The sequence below is a fragment of the Suncus etruscus genome, chromosome 16 (assembly GCF_024139225.1).
Source record: "Suncus etruscus isolate mSunEtr1 chromosome 16, mSunEtr1.pri.cur, whole genome shotgun sequence".
In the NCBI taxonomy this organism is placed as follows: Eukaryota; Metazoa; Chordata; class Mammalia; order Eulipotyphla; family Soricidae; genus Suncus; species Suncus etruscus.
The window spans coordinates 6556216-6572975 of NC_064863.1; the positions used below are offsets into that span (position 1 = coordinate 6556216).

At 51.4% G+C, this 16760-nt stretch overlaps 1 protein-coding gene across 1 annotated transcript; it reads left to right on the forward strand.

Moving 5' to 3' along the window:
• Positions 1–3957: 3957 nt before the first annotated feature.
• Positions 3958–15603, forward strand: LYAR (Ly1 antibody reactive). Its single transcript, XM_049789797.1, is given in 10 exon segments — positions 3958–3990; positions 3992–4021; positions 4023–4081; positions 5862–5976; positions 7032–7139; positions 7234–7317; positions 11897–12308; positions 12997–13098; positions 14824–14909; positions 15268–15603. Coding segments are annotated over 10 exon segments (1164 nt in total). The 3' UTR covers positions 15403–15603.
• Positions 15604–16760: the final 1157 nt, after the last annotated feature.

The following is a 16760-nucleotide window of genomic DNA, read 5'->3' on the forward strand; positions in this document are numbered from 1 at the left end:
CCAGGAGTGATTTCTGAGTGCAGAGCCAGGAGTAGCCCCTGAGCACCACCAGGTGTGACCTAGAGGGAGGGAAGGGAGGGGGGAGAGAGAGAGAGACAGAGACAGAGACAGAGACAGAGTGAGAACTTTCAGTCTCTCCCGCTGCCACAAAATCCAGCCTTTACAAGGGTCCTGGTGATATTCTACACACAGGCAGGGGGTCTGAAAAATTCGATGATACTGGGCGAGACCACATTTAAAAGAGTGGTTTGGGTGGGGACAGGAAGCCTTTCTGTAGCTGGACAGGGAGGGGGGCACTCTGGGATGGACAGTCCACACATTAAATAGGGAAGCGAGTTTCATAGGACAAATGTGGCCTCTATTTAGCTCAGATCCTTGAACCCTTGGCCCAAGGCTTGTTCAGCTGAGGGGGCTTCTTACTGTCACCCTCAACCTCAGCTGGACCTTTTTTCTTTTTTTAAACTTAATTGATTGATTGATTGGTGGTTTGGGGGCTACACCCAGTGGCTTTTCAGGATTACTTCTGGCAGGCTGGGGGACCATATAGGATGCTGGAATCGAACCCAGTCCCTTCCGGGTCAGCTGCATGCAAGAGGCAAACACCCTTCTGCTGTGCTATCTCTTTGGATCCCCTACACTTCTTCTAGGGGCTGGGAGGGGCTGGGCAGCAGGAGGGTCCTAAGCACCAGGGGGCCCTGGCTGAGGACTGGGTGGGCGAGTGGGGCAAGTGGATGGAGGTAACGGCATCCCCAGCCCCTCTAAATAGGGTCTGGAGCATGAAGCTGCTGTGGTGCTAACCTGGAGTTCTTGTGCTCACTTTGCTCTGTGCATGTGCCTTTGCTTCTAGAAGGAGGTGCTTGGAACCCTGGGAGCATGGTGTATGGCTTCAGCCCCAAGGGCAAGCTGGGATATGGGCCGGGAGTCCAAGAGCAGTCGGAGCCCCATAGCAGGAATTTTCCAAAGGTGTGGTTGGCCGATTCTGGAAGCTTCCCCTTTTGTCAGTCCTGGAAATTTCCCCATTTGTCAGTCTTGGAAATTTCCTCAGCTCTCAGTCCCGGAAGCTTCCCCATCTGTCCGGTCCCAGAAATTTCCCATCTGTCACTCCTGGAAATATCCCCATCTGTCCAGTCAGTCTGAAAGCTTCTCCATCTGTCCGGTCCTGGAAATTTCCTCATCTGTCACTTGCAGAAATTGCCCTATTCTCTTGCATCCAGTTCACATTGGTCCATCCCATATGAAACCCTGAGCCAGTGCAAAGCCAGAAGCATGTCCTGATCCCTGCCAGGTGTGGCCTCAAAGCAAAAAATAAATAAATAAATCTAAATAAATAAAAAGCGCCCTATTCTCAGTCTGGGGTAGGAAGGAAGGAGTTTTCACACATCCTCTCTGTAAGATTGTAGTATTTACACTTTCTGGTGTTTACCCCCCCACCTCCCAACCTCCTTGCAGCCTGGGATACCCTGGGTGCTCTCTGTCTCCCCTTGGGGGCTCCTGGGAGAACAGAACAGCTGGCTTGGAGCACCCTAAGGATCTTAGGTGCCCCTTTATCTCTCTCTCCCTCCCCCCCTCCCTCCCTCCCTCTCTGTCTCTCTCTGTCTCTCTGTCTCTGTCTCTCTCTCTCCTCTCTCTCTCTCTCTCTCTCTCTCTCTCTCTTTCCTCTTCTCTCCTCATTTTTTTGGTATTTGGTTTTTGAGCCACACCTGGCAGCGCTCAGAGGTTACTCCTGGCTCTGCACTTAGAAATTGCTCCTGGCAGGCTCGGGGACCACATGGAATGCTAGGAATTGAAACGGGTCCGTCCTGTGTCGCTGCGTGCAAGGCAAACACCCTACTACTGTGCTCTCTCTGTCTCTCTCTGTCTCTCTCTCTGTCTCTCTGTCTCTGTCTCTGTCTCTCTCTGTCTCTCTCTCTGTCTCTGTCTCTCTCCTCTCTCTGTCTCTCTCTCTCTCTCTCTCTCTCTCTCTCTCCCACACACACACACACACTCTTTCTATCTCTTAAGCACACCAGACTGGGTCCTAGCATGGGAAAGCAGAGAGAAAATGGCTGTGAGATGCCCCCAGGGACAGGCAATCCCCCCTGAATTGCTGTTTACTTTGGGCAGCAGCTCCCCAGGGTGTGTGTGTGGGGGGGGGGGGGGAGTAGCTGGTATTGTGTGGGCTCCTTCAGCTGAGTCAGTCACCCAGCCAGGTCTAAAGCTTCCAAAGCATTCCTTCCCTGGTCCCCCTCTCAGTCTAGAAGTGGAAGAGGCAGAGAGATAGAGCTGTGGGTCATGCGCATATGTGCTTGAAACTGGTTGACTCAGCTTCAGTCCCCAGCACCCCATACGGTCCCCCAAGCACCATCAGGAATGGTTCCTGAACATTTCTGGGTGTGGCCAAGAAAAAAATGAACACTAGAAATAATAACTGTCACCACCACCCAGGACTTAATAATTAATATATGCGACCCCCGATGGGGGACCCCCGACCCGCGGGGGTGTGGGAATGGAGGTTGCTAGTAATTTGTGGGTTCCCTCGAGCAGAGCTGATCTGTGAAGTAAACTTGAGGTTAGTAAGAAGAGAGCTTTTTTTTGTTTTTTTGTTTTTTGTTTTTGGGCCACACCCGGCATTGCTCAGGGGTTACTCCTGGCTGTCTGCTCAGAAATAGCTCCTGGCAGGCACGGGGGACATATGGCATATGGGACACCGGGATTGGAACCAACCATCTTTGGTCCTGGCTTGCAAGGCAAACGCCCGCTGTTCTATCTCTCCGGGCCCACGCTGTTCAAAAGGATTTATTGCTTGGGGAGACTGGCATTTAAAGGCAAAAATACGTCATGGGGGTGTTACAAGTACGTCACTCAATTTTCCACCAATTACAGCTTGCAAGCGCTTATCCGCTTAAGCTTGGGGCAGGAAATAGGGAGGGGTAAAGAGGCAGACTTGAGCACATGTAAAATGCTAATCATTATCTTGTTTGTACTGAAAGCACGAGTGTGTAAAACGTTACCAAACAGGATCTTATAAATTTTACTCAGCAAGCATAAATAAAACATCAGCTGTAAACACATTAATCTTTTGCTAACACAAAGGCAAGTTGTTCTATATGGGTAACTTCTCTCTGGCTGGGTGGATGGCTGCTTTGAATATACTTTAGAGTTTAGCTATTTCCTTTGTCCTTAGGGCATGGGTGCCTCTGGATGTATGTAGAGTCTGAAGTTTCAGAGGTTCCGGTTATGCTCAGGGTTCAAGCAGCCCCCCAACAAATATTAATTAATAAATATGTAATAATTAATATGTATTTCTACTATAATATGTATTTCTAGCAAGGATAGTAAAAATAAGTCCCTTTCTTCTGCTTAGATTTCTTATATTTGGGGCATTCTGTTTCATGTTGAGTCGTTTTGTTTTGTTTTGTTGTTTTTTGGGACTGTACCCCGGTGGGGGTGCTCAAGGAATACTCCTGGCTCTACACTTAGAAATCGCTCTGGGTGGGGGCCGGGCGGTGGCGCAAGAGGTAAAGGTGCCTGCCTTGCCTGCGCTAGCCTTGGACGGGACCACAGTTCGATCACCCCGGCGTCCCATATGGTCCCCCAAGCCAGGAGCAACTTCTGAGCGCATAGCCAGGAGTAACCCCTGAGCGTTACCAGGGTGTGGCCCAAAAACCAAAAGAAAAAAAAAAAAGAAAAAAGAAATCGCTCTGGGCAGGCTCGTGGGACCATATGGGATGCCAGGGATTGAACCCAGATCAGCTAGTGTAAGGCCAAATGCCCTACCGCTGTGCTATTGCTCTGGACTAATTGAATCTTTTTTGTTTGTTTGTTTCTTTAAGGGCCACCACCATCAGTGCTCAGGTTGAGAAGAAGGTCCACGTCATCCCAACACTGATCCTCGTCTTCCTTTCTCATGCTTGTAGGACAAGGCTTCAAATCTCTTGTGCGGCGGGAAACTCGGTTAGCTTTTTTATTAAAAAAAAAATGGTATTTTTTACATGCAACGCCTGTGGCGATATCAGTAAAGAAAGCGCAAGTGGAGAAACACCGTGGCTGCCTGCCAGAACTGCGAGTGCCTTTCTTGCATTGATTGTGGGAAGGATTTCTGGTAAGTTCTGCACATTCCTGCAGGTGGGTCCCAGTTTCCGGAGCACCTGGCCCAACCGAGCTCTAAAATAGGAGGCATTGTTGAGGGGAGTAAAGCTGAAAGAAGTGATGTGCTGGGCCAGAGAGATAGCATAGCTGTAGGACATTTGCCTTGCACGCGGCCAACTCTGGACAGACCCGAGTTTGATTCCTGGCATCCCATAGGGTCCCCTGAGCCTGCCAGGAGAGATTTCTGAGCACAGAGCCAGGAGTACCCCTGAGGTGAGGCCCAACACGTACCCTGAACACCATAGGGCCCATGGTAAGGAGCCTCAGTGTCTGCTGGGGTCTCTACAGGGTACATACAGATGGCCTGTGTGCAGCTCCGCCCAGGACCAACAGTCTCTGGGGTTCAGTGTCTCTGGCTGTTTCCAGAAGGAATCACCCTGGCTCTGGCCTTTGGGTGTTAGTTAGTGTCTGTACTTGTTTCCTTTCAAGCAGTGGTACTGAAAAAGTGGGGATCTGGCACAGTGTTGAGGGGCCTCTTGGACCTTTCCACTCTGCAGGGCAGCCCCCCAATCCCTACCACCGGAAATAACTGCCCAGGCCAGAGCTAGTACAATGGGGAGGGTGCTTCCCTTGCACACGTCTGGCACAGGTTCATTCCTCACCAGCCTATATGTGTCTCTTGAGTACTGCCCAGGCGTTAATTTCTGAGCATCATTGGGTATGATAAAAAAAAAACAAACAAACTCAAAAACAGTATGAACAACCTTGTAACCGTGGTGTTTATTTTTTTAAACTTTATTTATTGATTGATTGATTGGTTCTTGGGCCACACTCAGCATCATTCAGCGTCACTCCCTGGCTCTGCACTCAGAAATCACCCCCCAGCAGGCTGGGGACCATACGGGGATGCCAGGAATTGGACCAGGTCCTTCCCAGGTCGGACCACATGCTAGGAAATGCCCTACCACTGTGCTATCTCTCTGGCCCCGTAACCATGGTGTTTAAGTCAAAAACATCTGCCATAGAGCACATGCCTACCAGGGTGAGGCCCCACATTCCATCCCCATTGCTGCAAGGGGAACAAGGAATAGTCTGGAAGCATCCGGGCACCTTTGTTCAGAGCTAATCCCCAGGGGAAACCATCCGTGTCCAGTGGGTTTGAGCAGATGCTTCCTCTGACATGGCCCTGGACATTTCCCTGAGGCCCCTTGAAAACTGCTTGAGATTGTGGTCAGACTGTTCTCCCACCCCACCCCAACATCTGAAGTCTAGAACCTTCTACTGACTCAGTGCTGCTGCTTCTATCAGTTCTTGGTGTGCATGGGACCACTAAAAATTGTCCCCTGGGATGGGTCACTGATGTTAGGATTTGAGGTGAAACCCATGTGGGGCAGAGCATTGAGTCTCCGGGGTCTATATTTATTTTGGGGGGGGCACACACCTGGTGGTGCTCAGGAGTTACTCATGGCTCTCTGCTTAGAAATTATTCCTAGTGGGCTCTAGGGACCATATGGGATCCCGGGGATCAAACCTAGGTGGGCTGCATGCAAGGCAAACACCCTTCCTGCTATTCTATCATTCTAGCCCTGACCCCCAGCATTTTTGTGGAGCCCCCTCACTCCACTCCCCCAAATGAATCCCAGCCTGGCTTCGGGCTCTCATTTCTCCTGCTGCCTAAAGCGGTAGGGTCTCGTTTCCAGAGAAGCCTTCGCCTTGCAGGGAAAGGAGTGTGGGTTGGGTAGTGGAAGTTCTAGGCTAGCCTGGATGCTGCCCTCATGTGAGTGTCTCCCCAGGGGCGACGACTACAAGAACCATGTGAAATGCCTCAGCGAGGACCAGAAGTACGGCGGCAAGGGGTACGAAGGCAAAAGCCACAAGGGAGATGTGAAGCAGCAGGTCTGGCTGCAGGTAAGGGCCCCACCTTCCCCCCAGGGCTGTCCCTCCCCTGCCTGTGTGGCAGCAGGCAGAAGTAGGGGCTAGTATCTGGCTGGTAGGTAGGTGCAGACTGGCCCCATGTCTGGGGCTGGCACTCATCATTTCTCTCTTGTCGCTGTCTCGCTGTCTCGTTGTCTTAGGATGCTGAGTGCTCGATCCTTAATGCATATCTTTGGCCGAATCCCCAAAATGGTATTTTACTTTGTGGCAAGGTTTGCAATCAAAGTTGAAGATTTCTTATTTATTTTTTGTTTGCTTTGTTTTCTTAGCCACAATTGGCATTGCTTAGGGGCTTACTCCTGGTTCTGCCTAGGAATTACTCCTAATGGGTCTTGGGGAATCCTGTGGGATGCCAGGGGATTGAGCCCAGATTGTGTGCGAGGCAAAAGTCCTTCCTGCTGTGTTCTTGTCTGGCCCCTGCATTTAATGGTTTTTTTTTTTTTGCTTGTTTTTGTGTTTGGGGCCACACCCTGCAGTACTCAGGTTTCACTCCTGGCTCTGCTCTCAGAAATATCTCCTGGCTCGGTGGACCATATGGGTTGCCAGGAATCTAACCCGCATCTCTCATGCCATGCAAGTCAAATGCCCTACCTCTGAGCTACCACTCTGGAAAATTCTGCTTTCTCCTTACTAGCTTGGCTACTTAGCTGTTTGTTTGTTTTTAGGCCACACCTAGCGATACTCCTGGCTTTGAGCTCAGAAATCTCTCCTAGCAGGTTCAGGGGACCTGATGGGATGCCAGGGAATCTAATCTGGGGGTCAGCCTTGTGTAAGGCAAATGCCCCACCTGCTGTGCTATTGCTCTGGCCCCTCAGCTACCTCTTTCGTGTGGTGCTGTTGACTCTGGCAAGGCCTATTGGACACTGCCACTTTCTCGAGCAAATACAGGGTCTCGGAACCTGTCCCCAAGCTGGGTGGGCGGGAGCCAGACTGGTGTGATGAGACCCACTTGGGTGCCGGATGTGGGGGGCATTGACTGGCTTTTTAGCTCTACTTATTTCATGTTGTTTGCTTGCTTGTTTTGGTAGAAAATTAACGAGTTAATGAAAAGGTCCAACATCAGCCCCAAAGTGAAGGAACTCCTAGAGCACATTAGTGGCTTTGACAACGTGCCCCGGAAAAAGGCCAAATTCCAGGTAGGTGTGTTGGCCGGGACCCGGGGTTCAGGGAAGCCAGTGAGTGGCTCCAGTGGGGACGCAGGACCAGCGGCTGGTTCTCTTCCCCTTCCAGAACTGGATGAAGAACAGCCTTAAGGTTCACAGCGAGTCACTGCTGGACCAGGTGTGGAGTCTCTTCTCAGAAGCAGCCAGCAACGTAAGTGGGGCCCAGGCTCCTGAGGGCGGTGGGCTGAGGAGGTGGGGGTGTCCCTTGTGGGGGAGGTTGAGTCAATGTTCTTGGTCAGCAACTCTTCAAGCCTCCCTTTATGGGAAGACTAGGTTGAGGGCAGTGCAGAGAAGGGTTTCTAGTCCTGCCAGGAAAGGTCTCGAACCCTGGTGTCTGCTCCTGGTTCCCACTCTAGAGGGGTGCTAGACTTAGAAAATAGGCAGGGCTGGGGCTGGAGCGAGAGCACAGTGGGGAGGGTGTTTCCTTTGCACGTGGCCTACCGGAATTCGATTCTTGGCATCCTATATGGTCCCCCCGAGTCTGCCAGGAGCAATTCCTGACTACAGAGCCAGGAGTAATCTCTGAGTGCTGCTGGATGTGCCCCCCTCCAAAAAAAGACAAAAGAAAGCAGACAGTACTGGTAGCCTGCCAGGAGTAATTTCTGGGTGTAGAGCCAGGAGTAATCCCTGCAAACTGCCCAGTGTGGCCCATAAAGGAAAGAAATCAGGCAGCACAGGGGGCTGGAGTGAAAGCACAGCGGTAGGGTGTTTGTCTTGCACACAGACGACCTGGAACAGACCTGGGTTCGATCCCTGGCATCCCATATGGTCTGAGCCTGCCAGGAGAAATTTCTGAGCACAGAGCCAGGAGTGACTCCTGAGCACTGTTGGGTGTGGCCCCGAAACAAAACAACAACAACAAAATCAGGCAGCAGGACCCAGAGACAGGACAGTGGGCAGGGTTCTTGCCTTGCGCTGGGTTTGATCTGCAGAATCCCACTTGGTTTCCCCAGCTCTACCAGCAGTGATCCCTGTGTGCAGAGCCAGTAATAAGTCCTATGCATTGTCAGGTGTGGCCCCAAAACCAGAAAAAGGAAAGAAATGAGGCAACAGGCATGTTGGGAGGATCAGGAACTCTGGGCAGAGTGTGGCCGTCCCTGACAGAGGAGAGGGCTGTGCCACGGGGAAAAGTGGGGGACTGTGAGGAGAGGGTCGTTACCCAGTGCAGGCAGCCGGGCAGGGACGGGTCCTTGTGTGCCATGGGGCCTGTGTCTGGTGATTAGGAATATAGGACAGTGACAGGCACATGTGGGTGAGGCTGGAGTCGGGGATGAGAGGGGCACAGCTGGTTGCTAGATGGCTCCATCCCCTTCCTGCTCAATTTCAGTGGCTCTTCATTCTGCCCCATGTGGCTGGGTTCATGGGGGTCCCCTTGGAGAGTGGGGGGCTTGCAGCAGACCTCGTTCCATCCCCTCCTATTCTCTGACTTGCTGCTGTTTTGCCAGGCATAGGGGTTGACTAGGACAAAGTGAGCCCCTCCTTTATTTACTCCTGTTTGTACACCTGCTCCCCAAAACAGCCTGAAGGTCCCCCACCTATCTCCACTGACACCCGCCTTCTCCCTCCTAAGCCCTTGAGTCCCAGCCCAGCTCCAGGGCTATTAGAGGTTTGTTTGTTTGTTTGTGTCTTTTTTTTTTTTTTTTTTTTTTGGTTTTTGGGTCACTCCCGGCCGCACTTAGGGGTTACTCCTGGCTCTGCTCAGAAGTCGCTCCTGGCAGGCTCAGGGGACCATATGGGATGCCGGAATTCAAACCACCGACCTTCTGCATGCAAGGCAAACGCTTTACCTCCATGCTATCTTTCCAGCCCCTGTTTGTTTGTTTGTTTGTTTGGGAGGATTTTTTAAATAAATTTTTTATTTAAGTAATATGATCATAGTTTGGTTACAGTCATAACCAGAACACCCCCCTTCACCAGTGTAACATTACCCCCTCCTCCCTTCCCATCCCCTACCTGTATTCAAGACAGGCGTTCTACTACTGTTATTTGTTTTTAAGTTCAGTTAGTTGTATTATTTTTTCCTCAAAGGATAAGAGTAAAAAAAGTAAAGGTGTGGTAGTGGCAATCGCTGTTGTTTGCATAGGTCCAGAAGAATGGGAAAATGGAAAAAAATCCTTGACCTGATTACGAAAAGGCCTCACCCCAGAAGTTTATTGGCATAAGACCGACTCTGGGTTCCAGGCATACCAGTCCGAGTCCAACTCGAGTCATTCTCAAGGTCCCGGTGAAACTTTTTCACACTTTAGCTATTGTTGGTATCAGATTCTTATATTTAAAGACTCTGGATTCTGTGCATTTCTTTCATCAATGTCAGGCTGATGCAGAGCAATCTGCCCTGCATGCAGACTGTTGCTGAGTTGTCTGGGTGTTGGGAGCACTTGTTGGAGTAAGTCAATGCCAAAGCAGTGGTAGGTTTCCCTGATAGAGGCTTGGATCCTGGTAATGTTAAAGACAATTGTGGTTGTTTCCATAGATGGTATCCATTGTTCAGGTGTGTGTGGGCGATGCCCATTCTTCTGAGGCCTGAGCCAAATCATTATGCCAATGTTCAGGGTAAAAGGCCTAATTATATTACCAAATTTGTGCTCCCATCTCTATTAGATAAGAACTTGTTTGCATATGTATTATTTTCCCATTTTAATGTGCCTATGCAAAAGAGAAGCAATGCCACAAGATATTGTTGGTGCATCTGGGGGCCGACGAATAAAGTCCAACATTCCCCATAACTTGGTTCAAACATGAAATCTATACAGAGATACTCTTCTACCAGTATTGCTCATAAAACAGATCTCAAAGGGGGAAAATCAAACAATCAAATAACAAATCCAGTGGGCAAAATTGTCACTATATGAGGATGTTCGAAAAGAGTTATAGATGTTAAGGGAATACATCTGAGATATACAGAGGAGATACACATGTCCCTTTTGTGTTTGAGAAATAGTCAAGAGGGAGGGGGGTGTTTCCGAGACACCACTTTGGTCTGTGATTTGGACAAGCGAAGAGAACATGGAGTCATGTCCTCCCCTTGTTGCCTGCTGAAGCTTCTGACTCCCCGAGAGGTGTTTTCTTCCTAATTGCTGGAAGTTGAAAGTTCACCAGTCCCCTCCCAGCCCCTTGCAGGAGCAAGGAAGCCTGGGGTCTCTTTTAAATTGCACCTCACTGGAACCCACTTGCTGGGACCCTGAGCAGGTGTCTAGAAATAACCCTGGGGACAGGGAGGAAGGAGAGAGAAGGCTGTGAGGGGCAGCCAAGGCTGCATCTTCACCTTATCTTGGCCAAAAAGCCTACAGCATGGAACCTTGCCGTGACGAGTTGCCTGCTGAAGCTTCAGACTCCACCCAAAAAATTACTGGGAAAGATATGTAATTCACCTTGGCCAAAAAAAAAAAATCATTAGTACAGAAAAATGGTTAAATGTGGGGTAACAAGAGATGGGAGTGAGGGAGTAAAGGAATAAAACGAGCTCCTGGACAGCGTTCAGATAATGACAAGCAATGAAACCCAATGATATCAATAAATTTGTCATAATGTTCTGTGCGGGGCCGCGCGGTTTCACAATGCACAGGTTTAATAAGGAAACTTCCCTGGTAAGTCCTATTGCCAGAACCTATTGTGCTGCTATTCCTCTTGGTTCCCAGGAAGGAAGGAGATCCTTCCCGAGCTAGAAGGCCAGAAGGTCAGAGCCCACACCCCCAGACCCTCCCTTTGGAGCCGGGAAGGAAATGGGGAAAGCCTAGGAAAACCAATAAACTCCACCAAGGGACCCACCTTGCTGGCTTGCCCAGCCATGTGGCCAGGAAAAGCCCTGGAGCACCAGAGGAAGGAGGTAGAGGGGTGCTGGGGTGACCCATGTCCAGCACCCCTTCCTAGGCCCGGTTAAAGAGGCCCTTGGCATGGCGGAGGGCTGCCAAACTCAATGCTGATCGAACCTCCTGGCTCCCAGCAGGATTTGTTTTTAGATCACACCTGGCAGTGCTCAAGGCTTACTCCTGGCTCTGTGCTCAGGACTCAGTCCTGGTAGGGCTCAGCGAACCATATGGGATCCCGGGGATCAAACCTGCCTGCATAGCAAGTGCCCTACCCACTTCATCATCTGTCTGGCCCCATAGTTGTTGTATTTTGATCAAAGGGGCTGATAGAGAGGGGCTGTATTAGGATGGCTGTGAAATAAGCCTTGCAGTCAGCGGGGGTCTTCTCTGGTCCCCCAACTTCCTCAGGCCTGCATGGCCAGCCTCTCCTTTATCCTGTGCATTGGAATCTGGGGGGCCCCACACGGAGCACTTGACTGTGAGAATGAGGAAGTGGGTTCAGAGCAGATGCAGGGACTGGATCGGGAACAGACCCGGGTTTGACCCCTGACATCCCCTGTGGTCCGAGCCTGCCAGGAGCGATTTTTGATCTCCTGACTCTGCAGCAGCTGGCAGGGTAGGGTCTGCGCTCATATGCCCCAGGCACCCCTTTTTCTGCAGGACAGAGAGAGCTGCTGAGCCTGGTGGTGTCCAGGCTACACACTCAAAATTCTGGGTTCTGGGCTGGAGTGATAGCACAGCAGTAGGGCGTTTGCCTTGTAGGTGGCTGATCTGGGTGGGGGACCCAAGTTTGATCCCTGGCATCCCTTATGGTCCCCTGAGCCTGCTAGGATCAGTGTCTGAGTGCAGAGCCAGGAGTAACCCCTGAGTGTGTAGGGTGTGGCTCCAAAACAAAAAACAAGTCTGGTTCTGTTTCCTAAGGACCCAGAGCAGAAGCCCCCTGGCCCTGTGGCAGCCCACCCGCACTCTGCCACAGGAGCCCCCACCAAGAAGCCCCCTCCTGGGGCAGACGAGACAGGGGGGGCAAAGCCCGCGGTGGCCAAGAAGAACAAGCGGGAGCGGAAGGAGGAGTGGCAGAAGATCCGCACGAAGGAGAAGAAGGAGCTGAGGCTGGAGGACCACCATGCCAACTGCAAGGGCCAGAAGCTCAAGAAGCGTAGGCTGGACCCCGCTTCTGTGGCGGCCGAGGAGGCTGGCGAGCAGGATGACCCCAAGGCCGCTGGCCCCACGAGGAAGAAGAAGCGGAAAGGCCAGCATGCTGAGAATGGGGTCATCGCTGGGGATGGGGCGCCAGAGGCGAGCAGAGGCAAACGGAAGCGCAAGCACTCGGAAGGTGCTTAGCCTGGAAGATGGGGGTGTGGGCAGTGGGGGGCTTGGTGTTTCTGGACTAGGCTGGATTGGCCTGCATTGGGTTGGGCCAGGCTGAACTGAGCTGGTCGGGTCCACTCTGCCAGGAGGAAAGGCAGGCACCCTGTTGCAAGTCAGCCCCTGAAGAGGTTGATTGATGGAGGGATGGAGGATGAGGCCTTTCTCTTCCAGCTCGGAGCACGCGTCTGCCATATTTCCACAAGCCTGACTGTCTGCGAGCTGTTTACCCGCCGTTTCATCTCAGAACCGAAGGCTAGACAGGGTGGCAGATGCATGCTCCGAGCTGGAAGAGAAAGGCCTCATCCTCCATCCCTCCATCAGTCAACCTCTTCAGGGGCTGACTTGCAACAGCACCCCACATGTTGGGGTTGCAGAGGGAGGACCCTATGGTGGTCCCCCCATTTATGGGGCTACTGCTGTCCATCCATATGTAGATGCAAACTCTGGGGGCCGGAGTGATGGCGCAGCAGTAGGGCATTTGCCTTGCATGCGGCTGACCCGGGACAGACCTGGGTTCGATCTCTGGTGTCCCGTATGGTCCCCCAAGGCAGGAGCGATCTCGGAGCACAGAGCCAGGAGTAACTCCTGAGTGTCCAACGGGTGTGGCCCAAAAATCAAAAAAAGAAATGCAAACTTTGTCCCCTCCACCCTAGCCTCCGCCCCTGTGGAAGCAGCATCCAAGAAGAAAAAGAACACCGTGCCAGGACCGGCCTCTGACGAAGGGGCAGCAGATGCCCCAGAAGCACCTGCCCAAGGTATGGCTGCATGGGGCCCAGGGAACCAGGTCCCAGCTGCCCTCTGCAGGGAGCCTCTCAGTGCCCTTCGATGCCCCATCCCTGCTGGGTGTGTGTGGGTTCTTGCAGACCCACAGGCTTGCGTATGTGTGTGCAAACAGCATGCTTGAGGTCTCCCCACGTGATGACTCACACACATACAATGTCACCTTCTGGTGAGCCCCCAGGCTCTGCGGCATGGCTCGTCCCCATTCTGGACATAGCCCCACTGGCCCTGCTATTCTTCCCTGGTGCTTGTTTTACTTTCTGACTCTTTGAGGGTTTGCAAGGATGTTGGGGGCTTCACCAGCTTCCTGTGCTTGTGAGCAATGTCATATTGCTGCATTACCTAGTCTTGGGGGGGGGGGGGAAGTCCAGCTCTTTGGAGAATGGTTGTGCAGCAGGAACGGGGGTATCCCTCCCTCCATGAGGATGTGCCTCACATGTGTGTGCAGAAAAATTGACCTTTGTCCATTTCCACCTGCAGGATATCCTGCCTGGCCAAGCTTTCCCATATCCTAGGCAGTACTCAGGGGTTAGTCCTGGCTCTGTGCTCAGAAATCGCTCCTGGCAGGCTTAGGGGACCATATGGGATGCCAGGAATTAAACCCGGGTTGGTCCTGGGTTGGCTGTGTGCAAGGCAAACACCCTACTGCTGTGCTATAGCTCCAGCCCCACCGGCCCAGTTTTGATCCCCAGCATTCCATAAGGTCCCCCCAGCCTGCCAGAAGCGGCTTCTGAGCACAGAGCCAGGAGTAACCCCCGAGCGCCACCGGTATGACCCTCCCACCCCAAAAAGACTCTTTCTTCCCCCATACTGATCTGCTTTTGCCCCTTCATCAGAAATCCAACTTTCTGTGTCTGTTGTGACTTCTTTATTCTTTGGGACTGATCTGCAAATCTCTCCCTTTGCCCAGTCCTGTAGATGCTGGATGCCCTGAAACAGGATAGGTATATTCACCACAGTTTTAAGGAGAATCTGCCCGTGCCTACCTAGTGGGGTCTTGCTGGGATTTTAAAGGGGCAATTAGGGGGGCCGGAGAGATAGCATGGAGGTAGGGCATTTATGTCTCTTGCATGCAGAAGGATGGTTCCCTGAGCCTGCCAGAAGCAATTTCTGAGCATAGAGCCAGGAGTAACCCCTGAGCGCTGCCGGGTGTGACTCAAAAACCAAAAAAAAAAAAAAAAAAGTGAGCAATTAGGCCTGTGAGTCTTGTGGGGAGCTGTCGAGTTGTGCATCTCCCACGTGGAGCTTCTTGTCTATGAACACGGTAGACGGTTCACATCTTTGGTTCCATTCACTTCCTTGTAAGCCATTATGTCCCAAGAATTCTCCAGAAGAGTCTTCTAGCTTGACTGCCATTCTTTTGTTTCTCCTCCCCATTTGCACAGCGAAGCTTCTTTGTCTCATCTCCTTCTCTCTTATTGACTGCGCTTAAGCATCCTGCAGTCTTCTCAGCTGCTCGATGCCTCTTCCTGGTTTCCATCCATCCGTCAACCTATGATCTCTCCCAGGAGTTTGTAGTGCTGCTGATGTCGACCACAGCCCCTCTCAACCCCCCCACTCCAGAACAGCACTGGGATGGGTACGGTGACTGTCCCCCCCCAGACTGGGTTGACTGCATCATCCGCCTGCTTGTTCAGAACTGCTGCTTTGTTCTCTGAGGAAGTGAGCCCAAGCAGAGAGTCATGCGTTTTCTGTTTTAGGTAAATTTAACTGGAAGGGAACTATTAGAGCCGTGCTGAAACAGGCCCCCGACAATGAAATCTCAGTGAAGAAGCTCAGGAAGAAGGTATGATGGTTGCTGCGTGGGTTCCTACGTGCAGAGAGTCATGAGGGGACCCCAAGCATAGTTCAGTCAGGAAGGAACCTGAATTGTGCTCAGCTCACCCAGGTTCGATCCCTAGCATCTCATATGGTCCCCCAGCACCATTAGGAGTTATTCCTGAGTGCAGAGCTAGGAGTAACCCTTGAGCATCCCCTGATGTGGCTGGCTGAGTCCTGTCCCCCTCCTGACATCTGAACAACAGTGGGTAGGGTTAGGGCCCTGTGGATCCTTCTCAGAGCTTTCATCCCACCTGCGCCTGGCATAGTGCCCAGCCTGCTTTCGGAAGGCCCCTATGTCCCTGGTGACCATTTCCTCCTTGCAGGTCCTGGCACAGTATTACACCGTGTCCAGCCAGCAGCACCAGTCTGAAGAGGAGCTGCTGGCCATCTTCAACAGGAAAATCAGCAAGAACCCCAGCCTGAAGCTATTCAAGGACAAAGTCAAGCTTCTGAAATGAACTTTGTTCTATCTACAAAGCAAACAACTAAAGCCAATCCCATCCACGCCGTTGGCTTCTTCCTGTCACTGTAGTTGGAAAAGCTTGGGCTGAATTGGTACCACTCACTCGGGTCTTCCTTTCCAAAGACGCCTTTTTAAGTTAAAGTAAAATACATATTTTTGGTAGAACTTTTATGAGAAAATAAAGTATTCTTGTCTGAAGTTGTGATGTGGTGGTGAATACGAGCGTATGAGTAAAAATGACTACGCAGCTTCAGGTAGGAATTCACTTTTATTTTGGGAGGAGGTCTACACTTAGTGATTGGGGGGATGAGGCGCTCTTGGTAGCTCTTGGCGGAGTGTATGGTATGGGACCCCAAATGTCTTCATATACAGTAGTCACTCTAGCCCCTATGAGGTGTCTTCCTGACCCCGGAATACTCTATAATTAGAACAGGTCCAAAAAAATTCCTCTTTGGTAAAACTCACTTAGCTGTGTCATTTCTAAATACTTTTTGTTTTGTTTTATTTGGGGGCCATCCCCAGAAATGCTTGGGACTTATTCCTGGCTTTGTGCTCAGGGATTACTCGTGGCAGTGCACAGGGAATATATGGGATACCGGGGATGGAACACAGGTCGGCTGCTTGCAAGGCAAATTCTCTCCTCACTGCTAATGCTCTAGTTCCCAATTCCAGATTGTGTGTGTGTGTGTGTGTGTGTGTGTGATATTTGAAACGTATATGCACAAGCAGTAGAGTTCAGATAGTGTGAACAGTGGCCAGACAGATTCTTACATGCAACTGAGCCGGGTTCAATCCTCAGCATCCCATATAGACCACTAAGCACTGTCAAGAGAATTCATGAGTGCAGAGCCAGGAATAACTCCCGAGCATTGTTGGGTGTGGCCCCAAAACAAAAGAAGTGCAAACAGCAAGTGTTTGTGAGTGAGCTGCTCCTGGCCAGTTGTTCTGCTCTATGACATGTGGACCAGCCTTGCGAGGCAGTGCCTAAGGTGGCCTGTCACCACATTTGAGGGACACTTGGCTGCAATGGTGTCCACTATTGAGCTAGACCACTGTCTCAGCATCCTGACCAGACTCGGGTCCTTCCAAAAAGGGTCTTCCGGGCCTTTCAGGACTCTTACCAGTTAGATTCCCAGCATCCCATATGTTCCCCTGAGCCTGCTAGGGGTTATTTCTGAGCGCAGAGCCAGGAGTAATCCCTGAGCGCCACCGGGTGTGGCCCCAAAACCAATCAATCAATAAATTGGTGTGGCTCAGTGGTAGAGTGCACACCTACTGAGGCACTCACACACACACACACACACACACAATAAGGCACACACACTGCTCACTTCAAATGACTGTATGGTGTGC